General features: G+C 48.9%; 9 protein-coding genes across 9 annotated transcripts; 5 read left to right on the forward strand and 4 right to left on the reverse strand.

Annotated features, from left to right (window-relative positions):
* Nucleotides 1-120: 120 nt before the first annotated feature.
* Nucleotides 121-1,749, forward strand: N7447_008718 (DNA primase subunit PRI1; the record flags this gene model as incomplete). Its single annotated transcript, XM_057232980.1, has 3 exons — nucleotides 121-299; nucleotides 360-557; nucleotides 615-1,749. 3 exons carry the CDS (start codon nucleotides 121-123, stop codon nucleotides 1,747-1,749), a joined length of 1,512 nt encoding a protein of 503 aa, XP_057082522.1.
* A 455-nt stretch (nucleotides 1,750-2,204) lies between these two features.
* On the reverse strand, nucleotides 2,205-3,317 carry N7447_008719 (MAM33 family protein; the record flags this gene model as incomplete). Its single annotated transcript, XM_057232981.1, has 4 exons — nucleotides 2,205-2,230; nucleotides 2,293-2,774; nucleotides 2,854-3,034; nucleotides 3,140-3,317. 4 exons carry the CDS (start codon nucleotides 3,315-3,317, stop codon nucleotides 2,205-2,207), a joined length of 867 nt encoding a protein of 288 aa, XP_057082523.1.
* Nucleotides 3,318-3,733: 416 nt separating this feature from the next.
* Nucleotides 3,734-4,370, reverse strand: N7447_008720 (translation machinery-associated protein 16; the record flags this gene model as incomplete). Its single annotated transcript, XM_057232982.1, has 3 exons — nucleotides 3,734-4,016; nucleotides 4,067-4,151; nucleotides 4,202-4,370. 3 exons carry the CDS (start codon nucleotides 4,368-4,370, stop codon nucleotides 3,734-3,736), a joined length of 537 nt encoding a protein of 178 aa, XP_057082524.1.
* Nucleotides 4,371-4,683: 313 nt separating this feature from the next.
* On the forward strand, nucleotides 4,684-7,017 carry N7447_008721 (putative exonuclease; the record flags this gene model as incomplete). Its single annotated transcript, XM_057232983.1, has 4 exons — nucleotides 4,684-4,696; nucleotides 4,762-4,909; nucleotides 4,969-6,588; nucleotides 6,645-7,017. 4 exons carry the CDS (start codon nucleotides 4,684-4,686, stop codon nucleotides 7,015-7,017), a joined length of 2,154 nt encoding a protein of 717 aa, XP_057082525.1.
* A 973-nt stretch (nucleotides 7,018-7,990) lies between these two features.
* On the forward strand, nucleotides 7,991-8,959 carry N7447_008722 (Fig1 domain-containing protein; the record flags this gene model as incomplete). Its single annotated transcript, XM_057232984.1, has 4 exons — nucleotides 7,991-8,021; nucleotides 8,079-8,147; nucleotides 8,203-8,530; nucleotides 8,581-8,959. 4 exons carry the CDS (start codon nucleotides 7,991-7,993, stop codon nucleotides 8,957-8,959), a joined length of 807 nt encoding a protein of 268 aa, XP_057082526.1.
* A 3,631-nt stretch (nucleotides 8,960-12,590) lies between these two features.
* Nucleotides 12,591-14,548, reverse strand: N7447_008723 (rRNA 2'-O-methyltransferase fibrillarin-like protein; the record flags this gene model as incomplete). Its single annotated transcript, XM_057232985.1, has 5 exons — nucleotides 12,591-13,668; nucleotides 13,731-13,999; nucleotides 14,055-14,236; nucleotides 14,296-14,343; nucleotides 14,404-14,548. The coding sequence occupies 5 exons, from the start codon at nucleotides 14,546-14,548 to the stop codon at nucleotides 12,591-12,593; spliced, it is 1,722 nt and encodes a 573-aa protein (XP_057082527.1).
* Nucleotides 14,424-17,237, forward strand: N7447_008724 (RING finger domain protein; the record flags this gene model as incomplete). The annotated part of the gene is made up of 5 exons (XM_057232986.1): nucleotides 14,424-14,450; nucleotides 14,692-14,932; nucleotides 14,989-15,661; nucleotides 16,289-16,700; nucleotides 16,854-17,237. 5 exons carry the CDS (start codon nucleotides 14,424-14,426, stop codon nucleotides 17,235-17,237), a joined length of 1,737 nt encoding a protein of 578 aa, XP_057082528.1.
* A 300-nt stretch (nucleotides 17,238-17,537) lies between these two features.
* sld2 lies at nucleotides 17,538-19,267 on the reverse strand (the record flags this gene model as incomplete). Its single annotated transcript, XM_057232987.1, has 2 exons — nucleotides 17,538-19,042; nucleotides 19,117-19,267. The coding sequence occupies 2 exons, from the start codon at nucleotides 19,265-19,267 to the stop codon at nucleotides 17,538-17,540; spliced, it is 1,656 nt and encodes a 551-aa protein (XP_057082529.1).
* Nucleotides 19,268-20,598: 1,331 nt separating this feature from the next.
* N7447_008726 (uncharacterized protein) lies at nucleotides 20,599-21,774 on the forward strand (the record flags this gene model as incomplete). Its single annotated transcript, XM_057232988.1, has 1 exon — nucleotides 20,599-21,774. The coding sequence occupies one exon, from the start codon at nucleotides 20,599-20,601 to the stop codon at nucleotides 21,772-21,774; it is 1,176 nt and encodes a 391-aa protein (XP_057082530.1).
* Between the last annotated feature and the right edge of the window lie 45 nt (nucleotides 21,775-21,819).

Consider the following 21,819-nt stretch of genomic DNA (forward strand, 5'->3'; position numbering starts at 1 on the left):
GGACGCGTGCACGAGCCATCGCGCGTCACGCGTCGCGCCTTCCTGTTTGGGTTCAATTAAACCCCAGAGAAACTTGGAGCATTTTCAAGGTTGTTTTGCCCATCACCAGACTCGCCCACAATGCCTGATTCCATATCATCTGGCTCTGCGCAAAATGACGATGAGATGCCAGATGCCTCTCCGGTCGTGACCCCGACTGAAACTGGTGTCAAACTCGAGGACATGTTCAACGATGATGACGATGACGAGGAGTTCCCGGCTTCTGGAGATGTAAAAATGGACTCTCCAGCAAAGGAAGAGTGAGTGATAAGCCCTCCTGCAGTCACGTCTGGACTTGACTGCTGACCGAATGCTTGCAGGCCTCCAGCACCCACACCCTCGGGCGTGGACCCAGATGTCATGCTCGCCTTCTACCAACGACTTTTCCCCTTCCGATACCTTTTCCAATGGCTGAATCATGGAATTGTACCAACAAAAGATTTCGGCAACCGAGAATTTGCACTGACACTGCAAAATGACGCCTATCTCCGATACCAATCATATCCGACTGCAGACCTGTAAGACTCATTTCAACTTTTATTGTTGAATCCTCTTGAGCTAAAACTTATGTCCAGGTTCCGCAAAGACATACTTAAAATGAACCCTTCTCGTTTCGAAATCGGACCTGTTTACAGCACCAACCCACGCGATCGCAAAACGCTACGAGGCGGCCAAATGAAGCCTGTCTCCAAGGAATTGGTTTTCGATATAGATTTGACTGATTATGATGACATCCGTACATGTTGTGTTAAAGCGAATATCTGCGCCAAGTGCTGGTCATTTGTGACAATGGCAATCAAGGTCATTGATACCGCACTACGGGAGGACTTTGGATTTGAACACATCCTCTGGGTTTACTCGGGTCGTCGTGGTGCTCACGCCTGGGTATGCGATCCCCGTGCACGCAATCTACCGGATGATCGACGTCGAGCCATTGCTGGTTATCTTGAGATGGTCCGCGGAGGGTCGCAAAGCGGGAAGAAAGTCAACATCAAACGGCCACTACACCCCCATATCGTACGCAGTCTTGAGCTGCTCAAGCACGACTTTGCCCGGACCACGCTCGGCGACCAAGACACATTTGAATCTGCCGAGCAGGCAGAACGCCTTCTGTCCTTGTTGCCCGACAAGACATTGAACGAATCCCTACGGAGGAAGTGGGACTCCTCTCCAGATCGCGCCAGCACCAGTAAATGGGCTGATATCGATTCACTCGCAAAGACTGGTAAGAGCAGCACGCTTAACCCGGCGACGCTCCGAGATGCGAAGCAAGATATTGTCTTGGAATATACCTATCCACGTCTTGATGCCGAGGTTAGCAAGAAGATGATTCATTTGCTTAAGAGTCCTTTTGTTATTCACCCCGGTACTGGCCGTATTTGTGTTCCCATCGATCCTCGCAACGCCGAAAACTTTGATCCCATCACCGTCCCGACGGTAATGGACCTGCTCGCTGAAATTGACGAATATGACGCAAAACACCCTACCGGCACAGCGGAGGCAGATATCCCTGATGTTGAAGCTAGTGCGATGAATGGCTCCGACATGAAGGGTGGTCGTAAGGTGCAGGACTATGAAAAGACCAGCCTGAAACCTTATATCGATTTCTTCCGTTCCTTCGTCGCAGGCCTCATAAAAGAAGAGCGTGCTGGCAAGCGTGAACGCGATGACAGTGGCCCTGCTGTAAAGGCTGATCCTATGGAATTCTAACCGCACCATGTTCATGTTTGTTCCCTTTGCCCACTTTGCCTCATAGAATTATGACTTTATGTTCTGTTAACTACCTCCACCCATTTCATTTTGGACTTATATCAAGGGATTGCGCTTTCGAGGAGTTGGGGTTTATTGTGCATCGAACCGAGTCATTTGTTATCAATCAGCCTGATTCTACATATATTACCTTATTCTCGTTTGAACCTTTTGAATCAAGATGATCGCTCGGATGTGAAAAGTAACCTAGAGCCAGGAGCACGGCCATGTAGTAAGTGAAGTGATTGTATATTGGAAGTATTGGTACAAATAGAGTCACACAAGTAGTTGCTCTGAAGCTAACCATGACATGGAGGCACAAGGGTAATACCTCCGTATCAGGCAAACTTCTCATTAACAAAAGGCATATCCGACAGGATTAAGAAATGAGTCAAAGGTTGAATGGGGTAGTTAATTTAAGCACCAATGAAGTTCTTGACGGCTAGAAGAGAAAGGTATTGTTAGCATGAGTCAAGAAATATTGTATAAAAAGGGAAAACATACTCTCCAACCAGCGCATGTACTCCTTCTGCTCCTTGACGGAGATGTAGTCAGGAACCATGTTAGCGAACTCGGCGTTAAGGCCACGGTCCTCGAGGTAGCGGTCCCAGAGACCCTGGAGGTCCTCATCGAGGTTCTCGAAGGGGGGACCGGCGTAGAGGCTCTGGCGAGCCCAGTCCTTCTCAGCAGTCAGGGACTGAGCGAGCTCAGCCTTGGCGAAGTGGGAGACCTCCTCGATCTGGAAGACACCGTCCTGGACAACGGTCTGGATGAGAAGGGCACCGTTGTTGGGCTTCTCAACAGTGATGGTAACACGGGCAGGGAAGCTGGGCTCGGGGTGCTCAAGGTCCTCCTCGGCGGAGGCCTCGGCATCCTGGCCGCGGGACTGGTTCTGGAAGTCCATCTCGTCGGTCAGGGAGGCGTCGTCAAAGTCCTCCTGTTCGCTGATGTTCTGGATATCGGCGACGGTAAAGCTGACGCGGATGCTGAACAATGATATTTATTAGCATTCATCATCAACATTGAAATAAAAGATATAGTGGAACGGGGTGGTATGAATCGTACTTCTCGGTGCCGAACTTCTTGGTGAGGATAACCTCCTGTTCGCCGGCAACATCCTTCACCTGCCACTCGCCGTGCTTAACAACATCATCAATGGCTTCCTGTTGCTCCTCAAATTCGGGGATCTCGGAAGACTTCTCGTGTCTCAACTCATCCTCGAGCTTGGCGAGAAGGTCGATGTCGACTGTAAAAAAAGAAAATCCAAAATCAGCGCAAGGCCACATACAGAGTCCACCAGATTGGATCGGATCTCGGCGGATTCTTTCAGATATCAGTCAATGCATCTTACCTTCGGATGAAGGAGCCTTAAAGACGCTAGAGGTAGAGAACGCAGCGTAGGTGGGCTTATTGGCCTGCTTCCAGGACTGGAGAGCTGGCTTGGGGAATGCTGGGCGCAGAGCGGAAGTAGTAATGGAGCGCGAGAAAGTGCGCGGGATAGAGCGGGTGATTGTGCGAAGAGAAAGCATTGTGAATGTGGATGGTCTAAAGTTGATGAAGATGAGAGCTTGGGGAAAAAGTAAATGAGCTAAGTTATTACGAGTGCCAAGACCGGCGCTTCTGTTTTGGCCGACATTGCACCACGCAATTCGATTCTATATTAAATGCAATTATAGTCTTCATTGATTTTAATTGAAGACGATAAGGAGTAATTTGGGTTTGAAATACATATCACGACTCGCTCTACTATATGTGCAACGGCTGGAAGGCCTGGCGCATGAGAGAAACTATGTAGATGGACGATACAACCGCGATGAATTGAAATGGTATATTCGAGAATATTCGGCTGTACAGAATCTAGAGGAGAACCAATGTACCCATAATGCGCCAACCAGTCTTTTTAAGACACCAGACAAGAAATATAGAGAAAAAATGGTAATCGTGATCATGACATGCTCTTGGGTGGGAAAGTAGACGGGAGTTTCTCTCCGGCTTTTGTGAACCGCATAAACTTGATCGCACTGAGACCTGACCAGTGTCCATTCCATTTCTTCATTGCGGTCATTGCATATTGATCGCTTAGATCGGGCATCCACAATCCAGTCGAGTACTCCCGATCCTCGGTTTGCACCCGTTGTTTCAGGGCCTCTTCGCGCTTGCTAGGAGGACGTCCTTTCCGGCGCTCTGACTCAAGCTGTTTGATCTCCTCGGTATCACGGTCAATGTACCTGGTCTGGGTTAGTCTCGTGTTTGGTAGTGGATCCTTGGTGTTACATACTTGGCGACGAACTCGGAAATCTCTTCGGTCGAGAGGGCCTCAGTAAGCTCTTGAATAGCCTCGTGGATGTAATCAATTCGGTCGACTAGTTGAGTCAGCTGGGTGGCCTTCAATTGAAATGGGCAGCTGTCTTACTGTATGGCTGTCTTGCACGGTTCACAGTAGCGTTATGGCGGGACAAGCGATCGTCGCGAGCACCAGCCTTGCGGAGTCGATGGGCATCGCGACTGTTCTCATGAAGCGCATTAGTCGAACTGCGCTTCTTGGAAATCTGCTTGTGCACCTTTTCCAAAGTAACAGGCATGGTTGCAGGCTGATGATAAGAATTACTCCAAACACTCCGCCGTAGATTTCGATGATAATTTTCGTGGATGTACCGGCATAATTAGGCGGTGACCCCCAAATCACCGCCTTCCCCACTCGAGGAAAGCGCGTCTGCGCGTCGATATAGGGACATTCCAGGAGTTATTTACTCCCTCAATTCTTTAACTGACAATTAATTTGGACCTCACATTGTATTCCATATTCATTAGTCTCTTGTTTGTGAAAATCTCAACTTATGTTATCATTTATTGCTTGAATACGAGGACCCGTCTGTCCCTCGAACGGTGTCCACCATGGGCATCAAAGGTATGTTGTCTTGTGATTATCTAGGGGAGGGGGAGTTGAATGGTGATTTTAACGCAGACAACCAGGACTCCACGGGCTTCTCAAGTCCATCCAAAAACCATGTCATATTAAGAATTTCAGTGGACAAACACTTGGGGTCGATGCATATGGATGGCTGCACCGAGGAACTGTTGCCTGTTCAGTGGATCTGGTCCTGAACAATCCAACCAGGAAGTATGTATTTTCGGTATCTCCGCCCATGCACACTTAACTAACAACACTATCTATGGCAGACACATTGATTTCGTCCTCAACCGAGTCCGCATGCTTCTTTTCTTTGGAGTGAAACCGTACCTTGTTTTCGATGGCGACAATCTGCCCAGTAAGGCAGGAACTGAACAGGATCGCCACAGACGGCGTCAGGAAAGCAAGGCCCTTGGACTGGAACTACAACGTAAGGGAAGGACCCCAGAAGCATACCAGGAGTTCCAAAAGGCCGTCGATGTCACACCCTACATGGCCCGCGAGTTGATTGAGGAACTGAAGCAAATGAATGTGCAGTATGTGGTGGCTCCGTATGAGGCAGATGCCCAGTTGGTGTACATGGAGCAACAGGGCGACATTCATGGAATCATCTCCGAGGACTCGGATTTGCTTGTCTTTGGAGCAAAGCGGTTGCTTTCGAAATTGGACCAACACGGGGAATGCATTGAGATAAACCGCGCCGATTTTACTGCTTGCCGTGAGGTTAGCTTGGTTGGCTTCAGTGATCCGGACTTCAGAAACATGTGCATCTTGAGTGGTTGTGATTATTTGGCAAATATTCCTAAGCTGGGGCTGAAGACTGCCTACCGGATTATTCGCAAATATCGCAACGTTGAAAAAGCCCTGCGCATGCTTCAATTTGAAGGCAATTTTCGGGTCCCAGCCGACTACCTCGCCAACTTCAAACAGGCCGAGTTAACGTTCCTTTACCAACGGGTCTACTGCCGCAAAGCTGAAAGGCTAGTGACTTTGACACTGCCTGATAAGGATGTCAATTTGGCCGCACTGCCATTTATCGGCGCCGATATGGAGCCGGAAATTGCCGTTGGGGTTTCTCGTGGTGATCTAGATCCAACCACCAAGGAACCAATCATCCTGAAGCCGCTAGTCGCAAGTAGATGGACCCTTGGGATCAATCGCCGCCAGACACTGGGTACTTCCTCTGAGTTGAAGCCAAAGAAGTCCATCAATTCGTTCTTCACCCCGAAGAGGACGCCGCTGGCCGAGCTGGACCCTAACACCCTAACTCCGTCTCCGAGCCAGCAGCTACTCCTGGAGCGCAATGCAAACAACAGCTGGCAGGCCAATGCAGCGCCCTTTCGCTCCAACTCGGTCAGATCCACGCCTCTTGGGGCCTTTTCTGGACGAGGCCTCAGCCCTATGGTTCGGAGTGTGGAACGCTCATCGTTTCTGGCCCAAACTACAAGATCGACGACCTTGCAGTCCACAAAGAGGCAGAGACTCTGCTCTGAAACCGAAGGAGATTCTCTACCTGCTTGTTCCCCTGCTCGCAGTCGCTTCTTTGCTCCTACTTCTGAACAAGGTAGCCCTAGCGACCAAAAGCTCTTTCGCTCAAAGCGGTCACGCAAATCAGTGATCGGTGTCTTCTCCGATGAAGTGGCAGAAGAGATAATGTCCAGCATTCCCAATCCTAGTACTACCCCTGGGCCTGCGGGATCTAGAGCCGAGAGCAACCTTGAGATATCTAGCAGGCCCAGTGAAGTTGAGACCCCTCCCAGCCCTACTTCTAGCAAAGCCCCAGTGACTGGGAACCTCGAAGTATCCCAGAATACTCCCAAGGATACCACACCGGACTCCCCGGTTTCAGTCAGGCTCTTGACTATCACGTTGACCGACAAAACTCGAATGTACTTTCCAAGTTTACTTTTCAAGCGGGGCAAAAATCCGAAATAAGCGCGGCTAGCTCCATCATGACTAAGATTCCTGCGGTTCAGACTTCTCATAGATCTTCAATACCCTCGACTCCAAGAAGCCCAGCTGCGATTGCACGGGGTAACATTTCTCAACGACGCCTGACACCACTCCAGCGGATGGGGCAGTCCGCTCTCAGTCGGTCTAACAGTATCAACATTCCTACTAAACTCCGGGATGCCAAAGCTGCTGCACCTCGGAGTCCGACTTCTTCTCTTGTCATGAAGGAGTCCTCCTTTGCGGGAACCCAAGGCAGCGAAGATCTCATTGTCCCGGACAGTGAGGATGAAGAGGACGAGGACGAGCCCAGCACAGGGCACTCGACTACTCTTGATCTCAAACGCTTTTCTTTTGCCGCAAATTAGGCAGCATATTTGATTACGGAGCATTAGGATTGGATCATCGGATCTTGGTATCCGGGGTAGCATTGGACCACTGGTTTGGTGGGTTCCACTTTGGCGCGTAACCTGTGGTGTTAATACTTTTTTTTAATTGGGATTATTGTTTGACATAGCGTTGGTTAGGGTTTGAAAATCACAGCATACCGAAACGTCGGAAACATTGAAACGTGCCCAATGCATAGTAGATTGTAACATCGAAGTGTACGGAGTAGTTGTACCTAGACGGCCCAATATCAAAGAGGCTGGGTGAATCGCGTGGTTTGTGAAGTGGGGCGAAGGGTATCAGGATCTGCACTAGTACATATCGGGACTAGTCAGGCCCAGACTTTCCCGTCTGAGTGGGCAGAATTACCCACTGAGGAGGCGGTCTGAACTGGTTACCGGGGAAGCGGGAGAGTAAACAAGAGCGGTTGGCCCAGCCTCCTACATTTACTATACTCTTGCCTCATTCCCAGCCTCCAAAGTGGTTCGGAGAATCTGTCAATTAGTCTGACGTTGAGTTTTGTGCCTACTACGATCCCATCTCTCCCTTCCATTCTTTCTACACATTCTGTCTCTTTCATATACTTCCCACCTGTACTACACAGGCGTCAAGTCACATCTCTGACCCATCTGCATAATCCACTCTAGGTGCGATCCGGATTCCACAGTATTATCAAATATTTTGGTTATTTTTCAAAGTATTCTCAGCATTGAATACGTCCTGGAGGATCCGATCTTTATCCTACGCTCCACATTCCCCATCTACATTCCATTCCAACGATCTAGATATCGATTCGCTTGTCATCCCAATCACACGAATCGAGAAGTGCGCCACCGGGTGTACGATTGAATTCCCCGATCGCATTTACTTTAGGTATCTCCTTCTCGGAGACCCGAGAAGCGAGTCAACAAGAAGTGAAGGAGTTTGACCTCGACGTGGTCATAGTTGTACACAATGGCTTCTCCTTTTGCTCAAAAATGGTCCCGTAAGTGACGACATACTAAGAGAAAATACAATGGCATTGTCGCTTATCTTCATTCAGGGTTCGTGCCAATGATCGGGTACCACCATGTGTTGATGATTATCATCGCAGTTGCTATTATCCTATTATGTGAGTGCCTGTCGATCATTGATCTCTCTGCTGGAATGTAACTAACAGATTGCAGCACTCCTGCTGGCCGGCTGTTCTTCGTCATCCCCACAGATGCCTAACATTTTCCTTATCTCTCTATACTATGAAAAGTACAACCCCATTCGGGATCTCGCACAAGTCGCGCCAAATGTTGTGACTGCCATCTCCAACATTGTCGGAGGCGCAGAGTTGGAAGTTCGAGTGGGATACTTTGGTATCTGTGTGCAGCCTGATAAAGGTTCTTTCATTTGCAATGCCAATGCGACGGCGCTGGCAGAGATTGTCACTGTCGACCAGGATCCACTGAACCTGATCTGGGTTGCTTCGACGTTTAAAGATGCCGTTGTGTTCCCTTATCTCCTGTGAGTAACCTGCAATTTCTGATTGCCGGACAACACTAATACTGGTGTAGGATTGTTGCCGTCATTCTCGCATTCTTCTGTTTCATCCTTCTGGCGACATTCCCTGGCTGGCACGAGGAAATTGACGACACTGGATCCGAGCGTGAAGTCAAGCCTTTCCCCTCGCGCCCCGTATGCCAGGTTGCGCTAGCCCTCATTTTCGTCTCCTCCGTGTTCGTCCTTGTGTCGGTACTATGGCAGCACACAGCATCCGTCGCTGCCAGTACGATAGCCCAAGACATGGGTAATGGAAGTGTAAGGAGCGGTGTCGGTTCTTCTGCAATGGTGCTCGGCTGGTTTGGCTTTGTCCTATTGGTCATAGTAACTGTTGGTTTGCTGATCATGATCTTGAGTCTAAGTCTGCTCCGCAAACTGACCGACGATGAATAATCACATTGATTCATCAGCGCCGAAGCAAGGAACACTTACCCTCTTTGCTTTGCTTTTTCTTCTCGCGACTTGTTTACACTTCTTCTTCGCCTACGACATACCTTACCCTTATAATGGGACGACACAAATGGGAAATGAATAATACCTACGAGCACACGACACTGGCTCACAATTCACGGAACGGATGGGAACGGAACACACGACACTTGGGACATTTTGATTCCCCAAGGGGAACTTGGGACATTGAATTTTATTGAACATATCTGAGGATATGGATACTCGCATGCTTTCTATTCTTGGGATTTGACACGAAACATCTTTGTCATTTCATCTTGAAAATCATATTTGGCAGCTCTACCGATCCGCCAGAATAGAAAGAATGCAATTCCATCGAGTCACTTTTTGTACAGATCTTTTTTGCTGGTGTTGGTTTTTTTTTGTGTGGACTTTTGTTATATGTTGAGCACCCGGCGTTTGTTTTATCTTCATGTATACCACAGCCTTTTGTTTATTCCCACGCTGTGTTCGCCTGTTGCTTCTGATGCAGAAATGCAAATGCTACTTAGTCCTTCTGACAAAATATCAAAATGATACCAAAGTCAAGTCTTCATAGCTCAATCTTTCAATGACAACCTTAAAATCGACGATCCTTTCACGCTGTTTCATTTCACAGCAACAATGTATGGCCCTGACCACCATATGTTCACAAAAATGTGTTTGGGTAATTATCGAGTGATCTATCTACATACTTTGAAATTATATGACGAATGCTAGTACGGTATAGCAGAAAGTATATTTCAAGCTTTCAAGATCTCTCTGAATGTCTAGATTTCTGGGATTATGGAACATAGAGGTAATGATAATATACGACAGACTTACGACGAGACAGAGATATATTCAAGGGGAAACTGGATCATGGCGACCAACGGATATATGTTTCTGGTGTTCAACGGTCGCTTACATATCCAGGTTAGTTCAAGATATGCAGCCCTAATTGAACCAGGCTGTTTGTCCACGCATACTGTGCCACAAGACTTGGCTTCATCTCAACATTATTTATTATCTACGCAATCAAGAATGTTCCACAGTGTGATTTTTCCTTGGCAGTGAGGATTGGGAATTGATTCCAAAAACTAGGAGCTAGCTAATGATGATAGGACGAGGGATAACAAGGCAAACCCAGTTGAGGCAGAGAGCAGCACCTTGCTCACGGGGCACAAGAAACGGTTCTCTCACACTATTGAGTGATGTAGCCTAACCTCTATAACACTAGCATTTTGCGTAATAGCCTGGCAACCCACTTGCCGGCATAGGAGTGGGGGTTTGTCAGAGGAAGTCATGGTGTTCCGCAAGAGGTCAGTCACGCCCATGCCGTGCTTCCGACCAGTATTAGAGATTCGGAGACAGTCGAGGCAGTTGAAGAAAGATTTTCTTCAACATCCTCTTGAGTCTGAGACACAAAAGGGACGCTGACGACCGAATACGATGTCGTTGTTGAATGCCATCTGCAGCAAGTACAACATTGGCAAAGTTCATCGATGCCGAAGAAGAGCATCAAGCTCGGTTGACAGTGGGTAGATGTTGACTGGTAATTTCTTGTCAATTTGCTTGAACTCAATGATGAGAGGCAGAGTCCCGCATTGAAACGATACGGACCTTGCACGGCCGCCAGTCTTTCCAAACAGGTCTGAATATGCAGACAACCATTGAATCCCATAACTTCTGTTAACCGCCATGATCCAATTTCCCCCGGAATTCAGCCGTGTCTCATAGCTGTCATATATAATTCCCAGTGATTCCATAGTTCTAACAGATCAGAGATCTTGAACCATCTTTTCTGGTATACATTTGTTCCACACTGCGTCATTCAACATTATGGTCAATACAGCAATTTGATTTCCCCCACTGATAAGCAGAGGTACCTGGTGAACTATATGTGGGATCAAGCATAAAGGTGTCTCTGAGCGTCATTCCCTGCTATCAATTTGTTTGAACTCAACACTACGGCCGGCACAATTCCCAGAAACACCTTTGATGCTTGAGTCCCCGTATAGTCCGCTAGGCACATCACGCTGTTTATCAGTGGGGGAAATCAAATATTCCCCCGGCACCTGAAGCCTGAAGCTGGTGAAGAAAACCAAGTAGACCTCCGGACGAGATACCGAGCGGGTCCACACTCGGTAGCACAGCGCCACCTGACCTTATCATACACCCTCTTCACGTGCCTGTTTGCATTGTTGAGAATAATATCCCCGGATGAACAAGTGCTTCCAACTTCCTATGCCTGCGCGCAGAGCTTGACTTTGACAAGACGTTTTCCTCGAGAAGGGATGCAAACAGGCATGTTAAGGGAGAGTCTACCTGAACTTCTTCAAACAACCAAATGATCAGCAGCTTGAGATGCCCAAGGAACATTTAGTCTGACCATTTGACTTGATCGTGCACCCCGTTATCATGTCTTTTGGCACCCCTTCTCGAAATGGGTTGTCACAATCGAGCTTCTCTGCACGCGGGTATGGGAAACATATTTTTGCCATTGATGCGTTGATGAAAAAGATTGGGCCATGACATGATCGTACGTGGGTTTTGAGCATCTAAGAATTGCCCTTGTCGATGCAGGAATAACCTCTTCAAGGAATTCTGGAATCGCAGACCCACGATTCTTCTCAATTGAGCTCTTCTGATACGCTTTCCTTTCCATTCCCCTTCAATAAGATCAGAATCCTTTTCATTCTTTTGTTGCATCTGTTGACGGACAGCTTCGGGCTCGTCAGGATTGATGATGGGTATTTGCGGGAAAGGAATCGACGAGTATGAAAGCGAAAAAGGTTCCCACTATCATACACTTCTTTGTCGCAGATTCATGCTGGAGATGGTGCAGAGTACTGGGATGGCTTGCTCATCACTGAAGGATTGACATTTCAATGTCTAGCGGGTCCTTCGCGTCATCTATGAGTTGTCCGTGGTATCCATCCATGATGACATAGATATCTCCCGCTATAGTTATATATATATATAGGTATGGATATAGAGGCCTCACTCCAACACAGACATTATGGTAACCGCACACGCTCAAGGATCTTGAAGGATTTGCACGTCTCGCTCACTGGTGTCATCGTCCACCTGGCAACTCTACGCCACTACCACACCAGCATATCTGGGCAGTGAACGTGTAGAGTAAGAGCTGGGAAGGGCAAATAGATTGTGAAGTGCTAGAAATGATGCTCCATAACGATATTTTCAGAAAGAGGGGATGGAGGAGTGAAGGAAAGATAGTTGATAGGAGCTAGTAGAACGGGATTTATAGTTATGCGCCGGTTTGAAAGGAGGCCTGGCATGTAAGCTGACAATGAACGAAAAGCAAACACTGGGGTATTTTTGCCTGCGGGGGAAATGATTTATAGAATATACGCCGAAGGTGCAAATATCCACTATACATCATTCTTCTAATATTTTATATCACCATAAAGCGTTGTTTCAGAAAAGTGAGGCTCTATACGCCAATCCATTACTGATGCAAGCCGAACCTGGACATAATAAAAACTCGTAAACATACAGATCATGCTGGCCACCAGCCTGTGGATCAGCCTGCCAAAACTCCGGCCATGGGGATTCCGAATACAGGTTGAAATCAATAGTCCATAGAGTAACCTTCTCTTCCTGCACCTCCTCCACCATTGTATCCATTCTTGCCGTCATGTGCACCATCGTGTCCACTGCCATGGTCATCCAGCGACCTGTACTGGTAGTATTCACCTCGACCACGACCCCGGCCACGGCCTCGGGTATTGTTACCGCGCCCGCGCCCGACACCTCGGCCGCGACCACGATGAGCTCCTCTTCCTCGCGAACTATCATCATATTGGTGGCGTCCGTCACCTCCACCGCGCTGAGCGGAGTGGTAGTTGCCGCGGCCTTGGAATGAGCCTTCATAGGCGGTGTTTTGATTGGGCCAACTGACATCGTCATCATCCTGGAAGCGTCTCTTTTGACTTCTGTTCATAGGCTGCTCTCCTTGGCGATGTTCTCCGCTGTCTTCAACTCGTAGGACAACCTTCTCGCCGACCACAGTTTCAAAGGTCATGGCCTTGTCAGCCGGAATGGGATGCCAGTTTTGGATCTTCCCTGCATCGATGAGACGAGCACCTTTGCGAACAGCCAGTACTACAATTGGCAGTGGGTTCTCCGTGTGATATGGTTCCGTTGCTGGAATAGGCGCTACCCGGGCCGCCCAGATCTTGTTGTCCAGGTTTCCGGTTCCAGTAACCTGCCACTTTAGTTTCTTTCCCATGCCTCCAACTTTGTCCAGAATTGAACGGGGCGCTGGGCGTGGGGTGATTAAGATGCTGTTAGCCATGTACTTCAGATCATTTGATTCAGCAAGCCCTGGGGGGAGCAATGGAGCCAGCAAATTCTGTGTCATGCTGTTTGAAATCTCTGGAGTAACCAGATACCCCGTATAGAAGACGACCCGCTTGATATACATCCGCCCACAGCGGCTCTTGGTTACGTTCAAAGCAGGGTTGCGCAGGGTGAGGTTGTGGGCATTGACCATGCGCTGCACCTCAGCAGTCTCAGTTACGGGGTCGAGGTATGTGCAGCCCTCAGTTACCTGGATGACTTCAGCAAGGACGGGCATCCGTGCGGCAGCGGGTCCACTTTGAAGTTCTCTGTTCAGACCCTCAAAGAAGTCTCGGAACCCTTTCACACTAGTAAAAGGTTAACACCTTGATACGCTTGGATTATCCAACTCGGCTGCCAGAAGACTTACTGCTTGACACGGTCCTCGTAGACGCGGATTTCCGCAGCCTGCTCGTAAGTGAAAACAAGATCCTCAAGAAAGTTTTGTTTGAACTTCATTGTCGTCGCAAACCGTTGACCATTTGGACCAACGTCGGGCTTGAGACCAATGAGGTCGAACTCAAGGTTCTGACTAGCAACCATGCGTTTGATGATGTCTGAAAAGCCAGCCTCACTTCGACCGGTCAGCAACACCGTGAGCGCATCTTTCTGCTCCATGCTATTCCTGACCAAACTAAGCTTCAGAAAGTCAGTTGAAATGCCCTGAAGATGCAATATATGATAGAAGGCACACAATTTGCTCATTCCACCAGCCTTCCCATTTGCGAGGCTCTTCTGCCTCCATGCCTCTTCCTGTAGCGCCGAGAATATTGGGGTCGTGCCACCATCCTCCAGTTGCGAAACTATCATTGCTCTGAAGGAAGGCAATTGACGAGCCATGCCATAATTGTGGGTTCGGTAGGGGACTTAGAAATACTGGAAGTGTGGATGTTAGTGGTCGAGTGTCGGAGCATTCTAAGTTTGCATATGCTCACAGGTGTTGTCGAAATCGTAGACGTGGATTGCGCGAATTTGAGAAACAGCTGAGAGACAAAAAGGTTGTTAAAAACATGACAGGGTAATGGACCGTAATAATATCTAACCTGGGAGCTCTTTATTCACGATGGACCAGCGCCGTAGTGAGGTGATGGTATGCGGCGGCCGAATCCCGCTTCCTGTGCTGTACGACATATTGGTGGAACCAAAGCGGGCAAGTTTTTCTGAAACAACTGCTTTGGCAGACCTCATTCTGTCACGTAAAAAGGCCAAAGGTGTTAGCACATAGCGAGAGAAAGAAAGTTGAAGTCGCAAGACGAGCAAGCGCGGTGACGGAGCTCCCGAGAAAACAGTTTTGCCGCCCAGAACGTGATAAGCGTGACAACCGTATCTAGGAGCTAAACCTTGCAACCCACCCCTGGCATGTCGCCTGTATGGATGATGTCGATTTGCGACAGGAAATCCTCCAGCGGACACTTAAAGAGGTAGCTGATGAGGAGAAAGAGTCGGCAAATCCTTGTGTTATTTGCCTAGACACTATCACAGAGCCCTGTGTGGCACAGCCATGCCACCATGTCAACTTCGACTTCCTATGCCTTGTCAGTTGGATTGAGCAGCAGCCAAAATGCCCGCTATGTAAGAACACCCGGGAAATACATACCGCTGGATAGACCGGTCTGACAATATGACAGGTAAAGTCGAGTTGACAGCAGTGCAATACGAACTCAACGCTACACAAGGTCCGAAGCTATACAAGGTCCCGCCGCCGAGCACAACAATCCCGGCAGCTCCAGCCGTTGTTCACTCACGTCCTCGTAATCGCTATGGCCCACGAGGAGGGCGACGTCCTCCACCCCCACCACGACTATCGCCAGATGACCCGCTCGAGCGCCGGCGCAATGTCTATCGCAACCATACATACTCCATGCGGGTTGGGTCCAATCGGTTGTCCCAGTATCGAGAATTGACGCCTGACCTCTTCAGTCGTGACGAGGAGCTCGTCTCGCGCGCTCGGAAATGGATCCGCCGCGAACTACGAGTCTTTTCTTTCTTGAACCCGGAACCGGAGGAAGTAGAGCGGACAACCTACCAGGTCCCGCGCCCTGGACCCGAACGGCTGGAGAATCGCAGGGCGAACAATGCCGAGTTCTTGCTGGAATATGTCATCGCTATCTTGCGCACGGTCGATCTCAAGGGCAGTGCTGGACAGGCGGAGGAGCTGTTGCGTGATTTCATTGGCCGTGAGAATGCCTGTCTGTTCCTACATGAGCTACAGGCGTGGCTGAGGAGTCCGTATAATTCTTTAGAGGACTGGGACCGTCATGTTCAGTACTCGAATACTCCGCGGAGTACGTCTGACGGAGGGTATAGGGACTCTGATGACTCTGGTCGTAGACCGACTCCTGTGAACAATCAGAGTAGGCCACAGCGGTCTCGAAGACCATACAGGTCTAGGTCTCAAGAGGCGATTGATCGCTCTAGGAGGCTGCAGCAGGCTCAACAGCGATATAACCCATATTAAACATGCAGCTTGACATGAAGGTGTTACATCTCCAAAATTCATAATGTATAGGAAAATAAATCAATTTCTAGTTCACATGTTATCCCTAGAAGTTCCAGGACATCTGCTTCTCGGCTAGGGATAATTTCTTTCTTTATTGCTAACTCTCGCGCCCTGTCCTCGAGTTCGAGGCGGGGAGTAAGTATGTTCGTGGTGTTTCGACGTCGAGACGTTATAGAGATAGCCCGCATGGTGTTCGAAGTCATCAGATCGGCCCCGTAGACCTGTGACACGGATTTAACGGGGCCAGGGGGAGTCGACTTCGCGGTTGCTGTTGACTGCTTGGTGAAACGCTCCATCGCTTTCTGCACTGGTTGGAGCCAACTCAGCCAATTCATCGTCCTGGTCGAACTCCCAGACGTAGTAGTGCCAGTCAATGACGGACGCAAATAGGAACAGCATTAGAGTACAACTCCACGGGACTGACATAGGATCATCTTTCATGCACACGTCCTTCGAGGGCTCCTAAAGGCGAATAAGGGTACCATGTTCCTGTTACCCGGAGGGTCGGTCGTAAATTGCATCAAACGGTATAATCAGAGAGGCCCCGATAACCTCGCTCGACTGGAGGTAAACCTCCTACGCGGAGTACGGCTGCTAGGTCAATTCCCATTTTTCCAATGTGACCCCGAGGATTTGGCAGAACAATGTAAGGCGAAAACGACTAGGGAGTTGATGCAAAGAAGACGGCGCGCGAAGAAGGTCGAAGCTAATAATAAGCGGCTGGCCCTCGAGTTAGACATGGTTGTTCTCGTCTTTCCTGATCGTAACGACTTGCTGACGTTTGAGCCTATCGGCGATAAGTTCCGTGACTCCAGCGCTATCTTGGGCGAGGGTCGTTTGGTAACATTACCCACATGCCTACCGGATTGAAATCAATGTCAGCAGAGACCCAGTGTATAGCGCCTCAACCTTGATAGTACCCATATTCTGAGCAACATAAGAGTTGCATCCTGAACAAATATCGACCGTTTGGGCCGTGCTGGATGAACACAGGGCACGCAACTGAGTCAATTTAGTCAGCACCCACTTCATATAGTGAAGATCTCGCAGGATCTCGATGAGAGACATCTTACGGTGAATGATAACAGCGAGACTACGGGGATCTCGGGGTATCAAGCCAAGCCCGCCTTCATCCTCGACCGACTGCAGCACCGCCACTATTTGGGTACCTTGATGTTTACCGACAACAGCTACAAGCACAGTGTGACTCCTGCACATCAATTTCGCCAGGAAGAAGGTGCCGTCCACGATATGCTGATCCTCATCACTCGGAAGCCTGAGCTGCCAGGATATCCGTCCAAAATCATGGATTCGATGGAACCGAACCGGCGACTTCCACTGCAGTTTCCGCTATGGCTACCTTACGGATTCCAATAGCCTTCATGCATTTTGGAGACTGAGAGGACTGGTCTGCGTTAGGAAGCGAGGCCCATGAGGAAATCGGCGTGCAAGAACTGGCTCTAGGTTTTTTTGCGACACCAACAACAAATTTCGTTGTTGGATCTGATCGGTAATTGGACAGGTACTGTTCGGGATCGTTTCAGTGTTTAGTACATAATTCTCGGTCCTGGATGTTGATGCGCTATGGATTTCTTGAATGAAAATGCTGTTTATGCTAAATATGAATGTATGAATGTAGTCGTCATTTCATGAAACACAAGCAGACCTGCGCGGTGTTTACTTCCGGCGGAAACGCCCTCTACCCCGGGAGGAACCTCCTCTGTTCATGTTTATTGATCGATAGTTCGCGTGGGCTTCGGGGTTTATCTTCCGGGCACGAGGTTTCTTCGTTTCAATAGTCTCTGAGGGCTTCTTCGGGGGTTTGCCGAGGGGTTCTTGTTCCTGCGGCTTTGCGGCAGACGAAACAGCTTCCTTGATTCTCTCCGAGAATGTCTTCGGTCTAGCAACAGGCTTTGGCTGTTCTCCAAATTCGGGATCATCGTCCGAGTCCGGATCTAACTCGGCCTCGGTATCAAGCTCGGGCTCCGACATGGTATGAAGGGAAGCGGCCTCGTCCGCCCGCTCAATATCACTCGGGACATCGTCCCAGCCGTCATTGGCAGTATGTGGTTGTTGCGTCTCTGGAACTGCTACAACATCATCCTCGTGTTCCCAGTCCTCCATAGTAGGGGCTGGGATCGATTTGGGCTTCGGTTGATGGATAACCGGTCTCATAATCACTCTTCGTGTCGTCCGCTTCTGGCCCTTCTTCTTGTATTTTCGGTTCACGTCCGGTGCTTGACTATCCTCAACCTGGATCCTGGCAGCTTCTTCCGCCTCTGCCTCTTCTTCCATCTCGCGCATGACATCCCAGTCATCTTCCATACGATCCTCCTCCATGTCCCGCAGTCCTTGGACCAAATGCGTTAGCCCCTTGCTGGCAAATCTTTGCGGCTTGCGCGAAACAATAGGACTGAGTCCCGGACCATCATGCTTTGCGCTAGGTGGGGGATATCGACCGGAGTTAGAGCGACGGAGGAAAGATGGCGTCCCCGACTGCGCTTCTTGTGGTGATATTTCAGCCGCGGGGTTTAGCGAATTTGTCTTCTGCACATCTGCGTCATCCTCTGCTTCTACTATGGCGGCATAACGCATCGTCGTTGGTGTTGCGAATAAATTTGCAAGATAGAACTGCTTGGTTTCAGACGCAGGGGTTCGCGCAAGCCTGGGGGTCTCCTGCTGAGCTTCTTCTTCCGGGTCCTCAGGGATCGTGTTCACAGGCCTTCGTTTGGAGGGTGTTTGAAACGCGGCTGTTAGGTTATTTGATTGCCTTGTGGCCGAAGGGGTTCCACCACTTCCACCTGATTCGGATAGCATGTCGAACAGGCCCAACGTCCTTCCATCACGCTGAGGCGTAGGCCCAATTGCAACTTTGAATGGTGACGGGGCTGGTGGTCCTTGCCGATGTGTGCTAGGACTAAATAGTCTGCGAAGAGTCGACGGCGAGTCATACGGATCGAGTTGCGCGGGGTGTTGCTTGATGCGATTGTTGGATGGGGTCGCGAAGAGACCTCTAGACGATTTGCGGGGTGTGACTTGAAGGAATACACCATCCTGATCGGGGGGAGATGCATGTTTCCGCTTTTTTGAATTACTATCATATGGCTCTTGTCGACTGTTTTCGCGCCGACTTAGGGATGCCTCGAGGGCCTTGAGGCGACTATATTCCTTGTATTTAGCCGCTAATGCATTGAAGATTTGGAATTAGTGATTTATGCCATTTTAAATATTATGCGGCTCGAGAATTTCGACTTACCGATATCCGCGTTTTGTTTGATATCATCGCGTCCGGCTTTGCGGCCCCCATTGGTCGACGAGAAGGCTTTCTCCCACGTTTTCAATTCTGCGCGAACATTGATAGCTTGGGCGCCGACCTCAGCACTGGAAGTAAGAACGTTGTCGGTCATTGTTGCATTGTACGTGTTACGAGACAACCTGGGAGAAGAGCAGTCTGGCTGTAAATCGATCGATGCGCGTCACGCGACGCGACCTAATTAACAAAAATCCGACCAAACTAGGAGGCGGTCTGATCCTGTCAAAGTGATAACTATATTGCTTAAATAGGAAAGCGGTCAGGATCTACCGGAAGTGGGGTTATAATCAACTCGACGAATATGGATGTTTCGCCCTTCGGGGCATATGGTCAGTTTGAAAATATACAGAGAAGATTAGCATGGCCCCTGCACAAAGGATGACACGTTCAAGCAGAGAGAAGCTACCTATCTTTCCCCTTCGATCTTCCACATATACTGTAGAGGTCCTACGGTGTGGGGGCTTTTGTACTGTATACGCCTGATCTAATTGGTCCTACGGGATTGATAGAGTCATGGTATGATCTTTTGCTAGTTATGGGCTACTCCACAGATTCTTTGCCTCATATTGGACAAATTCCCGGGAAAAAGGGACAGTTTTATCATTGCTGGTTTCACTGGCTATGGAATGCCGCAGGCATGGCTTTCTGGTAAAGGTGTTGCAGCCATGGTTTCGAAGGGGATCCGAATCTGGGATTCCGAAGATCTTTGAGACTACTCAGGCTCACTTTGAGAAAAATAGGAATGACATACTCGAGGTGGCAGGATAAGTTGACAAGTCTAGTGCACGATCGCAATATCACACGATAAACTGCTAGCCCCCAATATGTGAATTAAAACGAATATACTTCGTATTCTCTGTGCTCAAAGGGAAAGAAAAGCAATTTGCATGTATCCCGAGATAATCAGCAAGTTCCCAGTGATAGGAAGTTTGAACAAGGGAATACCTTCGGTCGAAGATTTACACGAAACCCAAATATTGTTAATACAATGCTGGGATGGACCTCTTGCCAGGTGCCCAGGTGACTTCTCAAGGTTCAGGGATCCAGGGGAAGATAAGCTTATCGTACCACGAAGGTGTAGTCACATGATGTCATGTGATCTTCCCCACAGTCCTTATCAGTGCCCAGTTGTCTCCGCTTCGGCTATTCGAACCCGACACTTACTGACTCCCATTTTGTCTCTTCATATTGTACCGCAATGAGAGCTGTACAATTATGCCCCCAAAACGTGAGCGTACGGTTCAAGGCTCGTGCTGGCCCTGTAAACACCGCCGGGTGAAGTGCGATCTTGGGAAGCCCTTATGCCAAAGATGTATCTCGTCTGGGGCAAAGTGCTGTTACGACAAGCTTTTGATCAGATGGAAAAAGACTCCACCAACAACACAAAACCTGACTATATCCCAATCTCCATTTTTGAGTCTCAATATGAACCTGAAAGACAACAACTTGGCCATTGGGGATCTCAAGGCTCTTGAATACTTTCAATTTGCTGTATGGCCTCTTTTCACCACCGCGGCTCATCCTTGCCCACCACCCATACCTCTAGCCATGGAATGTCAACCGGTACTTCTGGCTGTGTGCGAACTGGCCGAGGCGCATCGAACAATACGGGACGAGGCTGGGAGTAGCACGGTGAGCGCACCGTTCGATAAAAGAATGAGCTGCCTGGCTTCAGTCAGGGAGCAGCTTCGAATCAATGATTCCAATCACGCATCACTTTCGCCCCTGCTGATCGCAGTTTTTCTACTCTACTTTTTGGACGGTTTTATTGAGTGTGGCCATCCATCTGCCTCAACGGCAAGCCACCACGTGGGGGTCCAAGCGATCGTTGATCACCTCGGAGGCTTCACAGCTCTTATAAAAATGGGCCAAAAGGATATCACGATGCTACTATCAGAATTTGCATCCACAGACCTGACAAAGGCTCTGCTGGACGACCGAGCTCCTTGCTTTCCGGCTGAAATCTGGACACAGATAGAGCACGGGACAGTGTGGTGGGACCAAGAAACATACAATGGCACGACACTGGCATCAGTATTTCGAATACTGGCAGAAATGTCATTATATCGCCAGCAAATCAAAGGAGATCCAGAGACGCTCTCAATGGAAGTGGTGCGCGATTTTGAGCGGTCTCTACAGCCGTCATTCCAGATTCTCAACTTTGACCATATTGAATACCCTAATACCTACACTGTACATGAAACTACGCTTGAATCAAGGATGCAGGCCGATTCCTTCACGCGTGCTTTTCAGCATAGTGCGCTCGTCTACCTATACCGAGCAATATGTGGCCTTCCACCAAGGCATTGTTTGGTACAACAGCATGTTCAGTCGTGTGCGGAGTGCATCAAAAGTATCTCACCTCTTTCCAAGGCCCATAACTGTATAATATTTCCATTATACATCGTGGGCGCACATACTTTCCTACAAGATCAACAGGCCTTCGTCTTGGAGAGACTTGATTTTATATACAAATATTTGCGCTTCAATGCCGTGCTGTTGGTTCGCGCATCGTTGGAGGATTTATGGAAGTCACCGCGGCATAATGGTGATTGGTGGGATATGTTTAGATCTCTAGGTGAACATGTGCTTGTGATCTAGCTAGAGCTGTAATTACTATGAGCGTTGAAGCGAATACCATGCATT

This window comes from Penicillium robsamsonii (assembly GCF_028829455.1).
Source record: "Penicillium robsamsonii strain IBT 29466 chromosome Unknown utg000005l_segment0_segment0, whole genome shotgun sequence".
NCBI lineage: Eukaryota > Fungi > Ascomycota > Eurotiomycetes > Eurotiales > Aspergillaceae > Penicillium > Penicillium robsamsonii.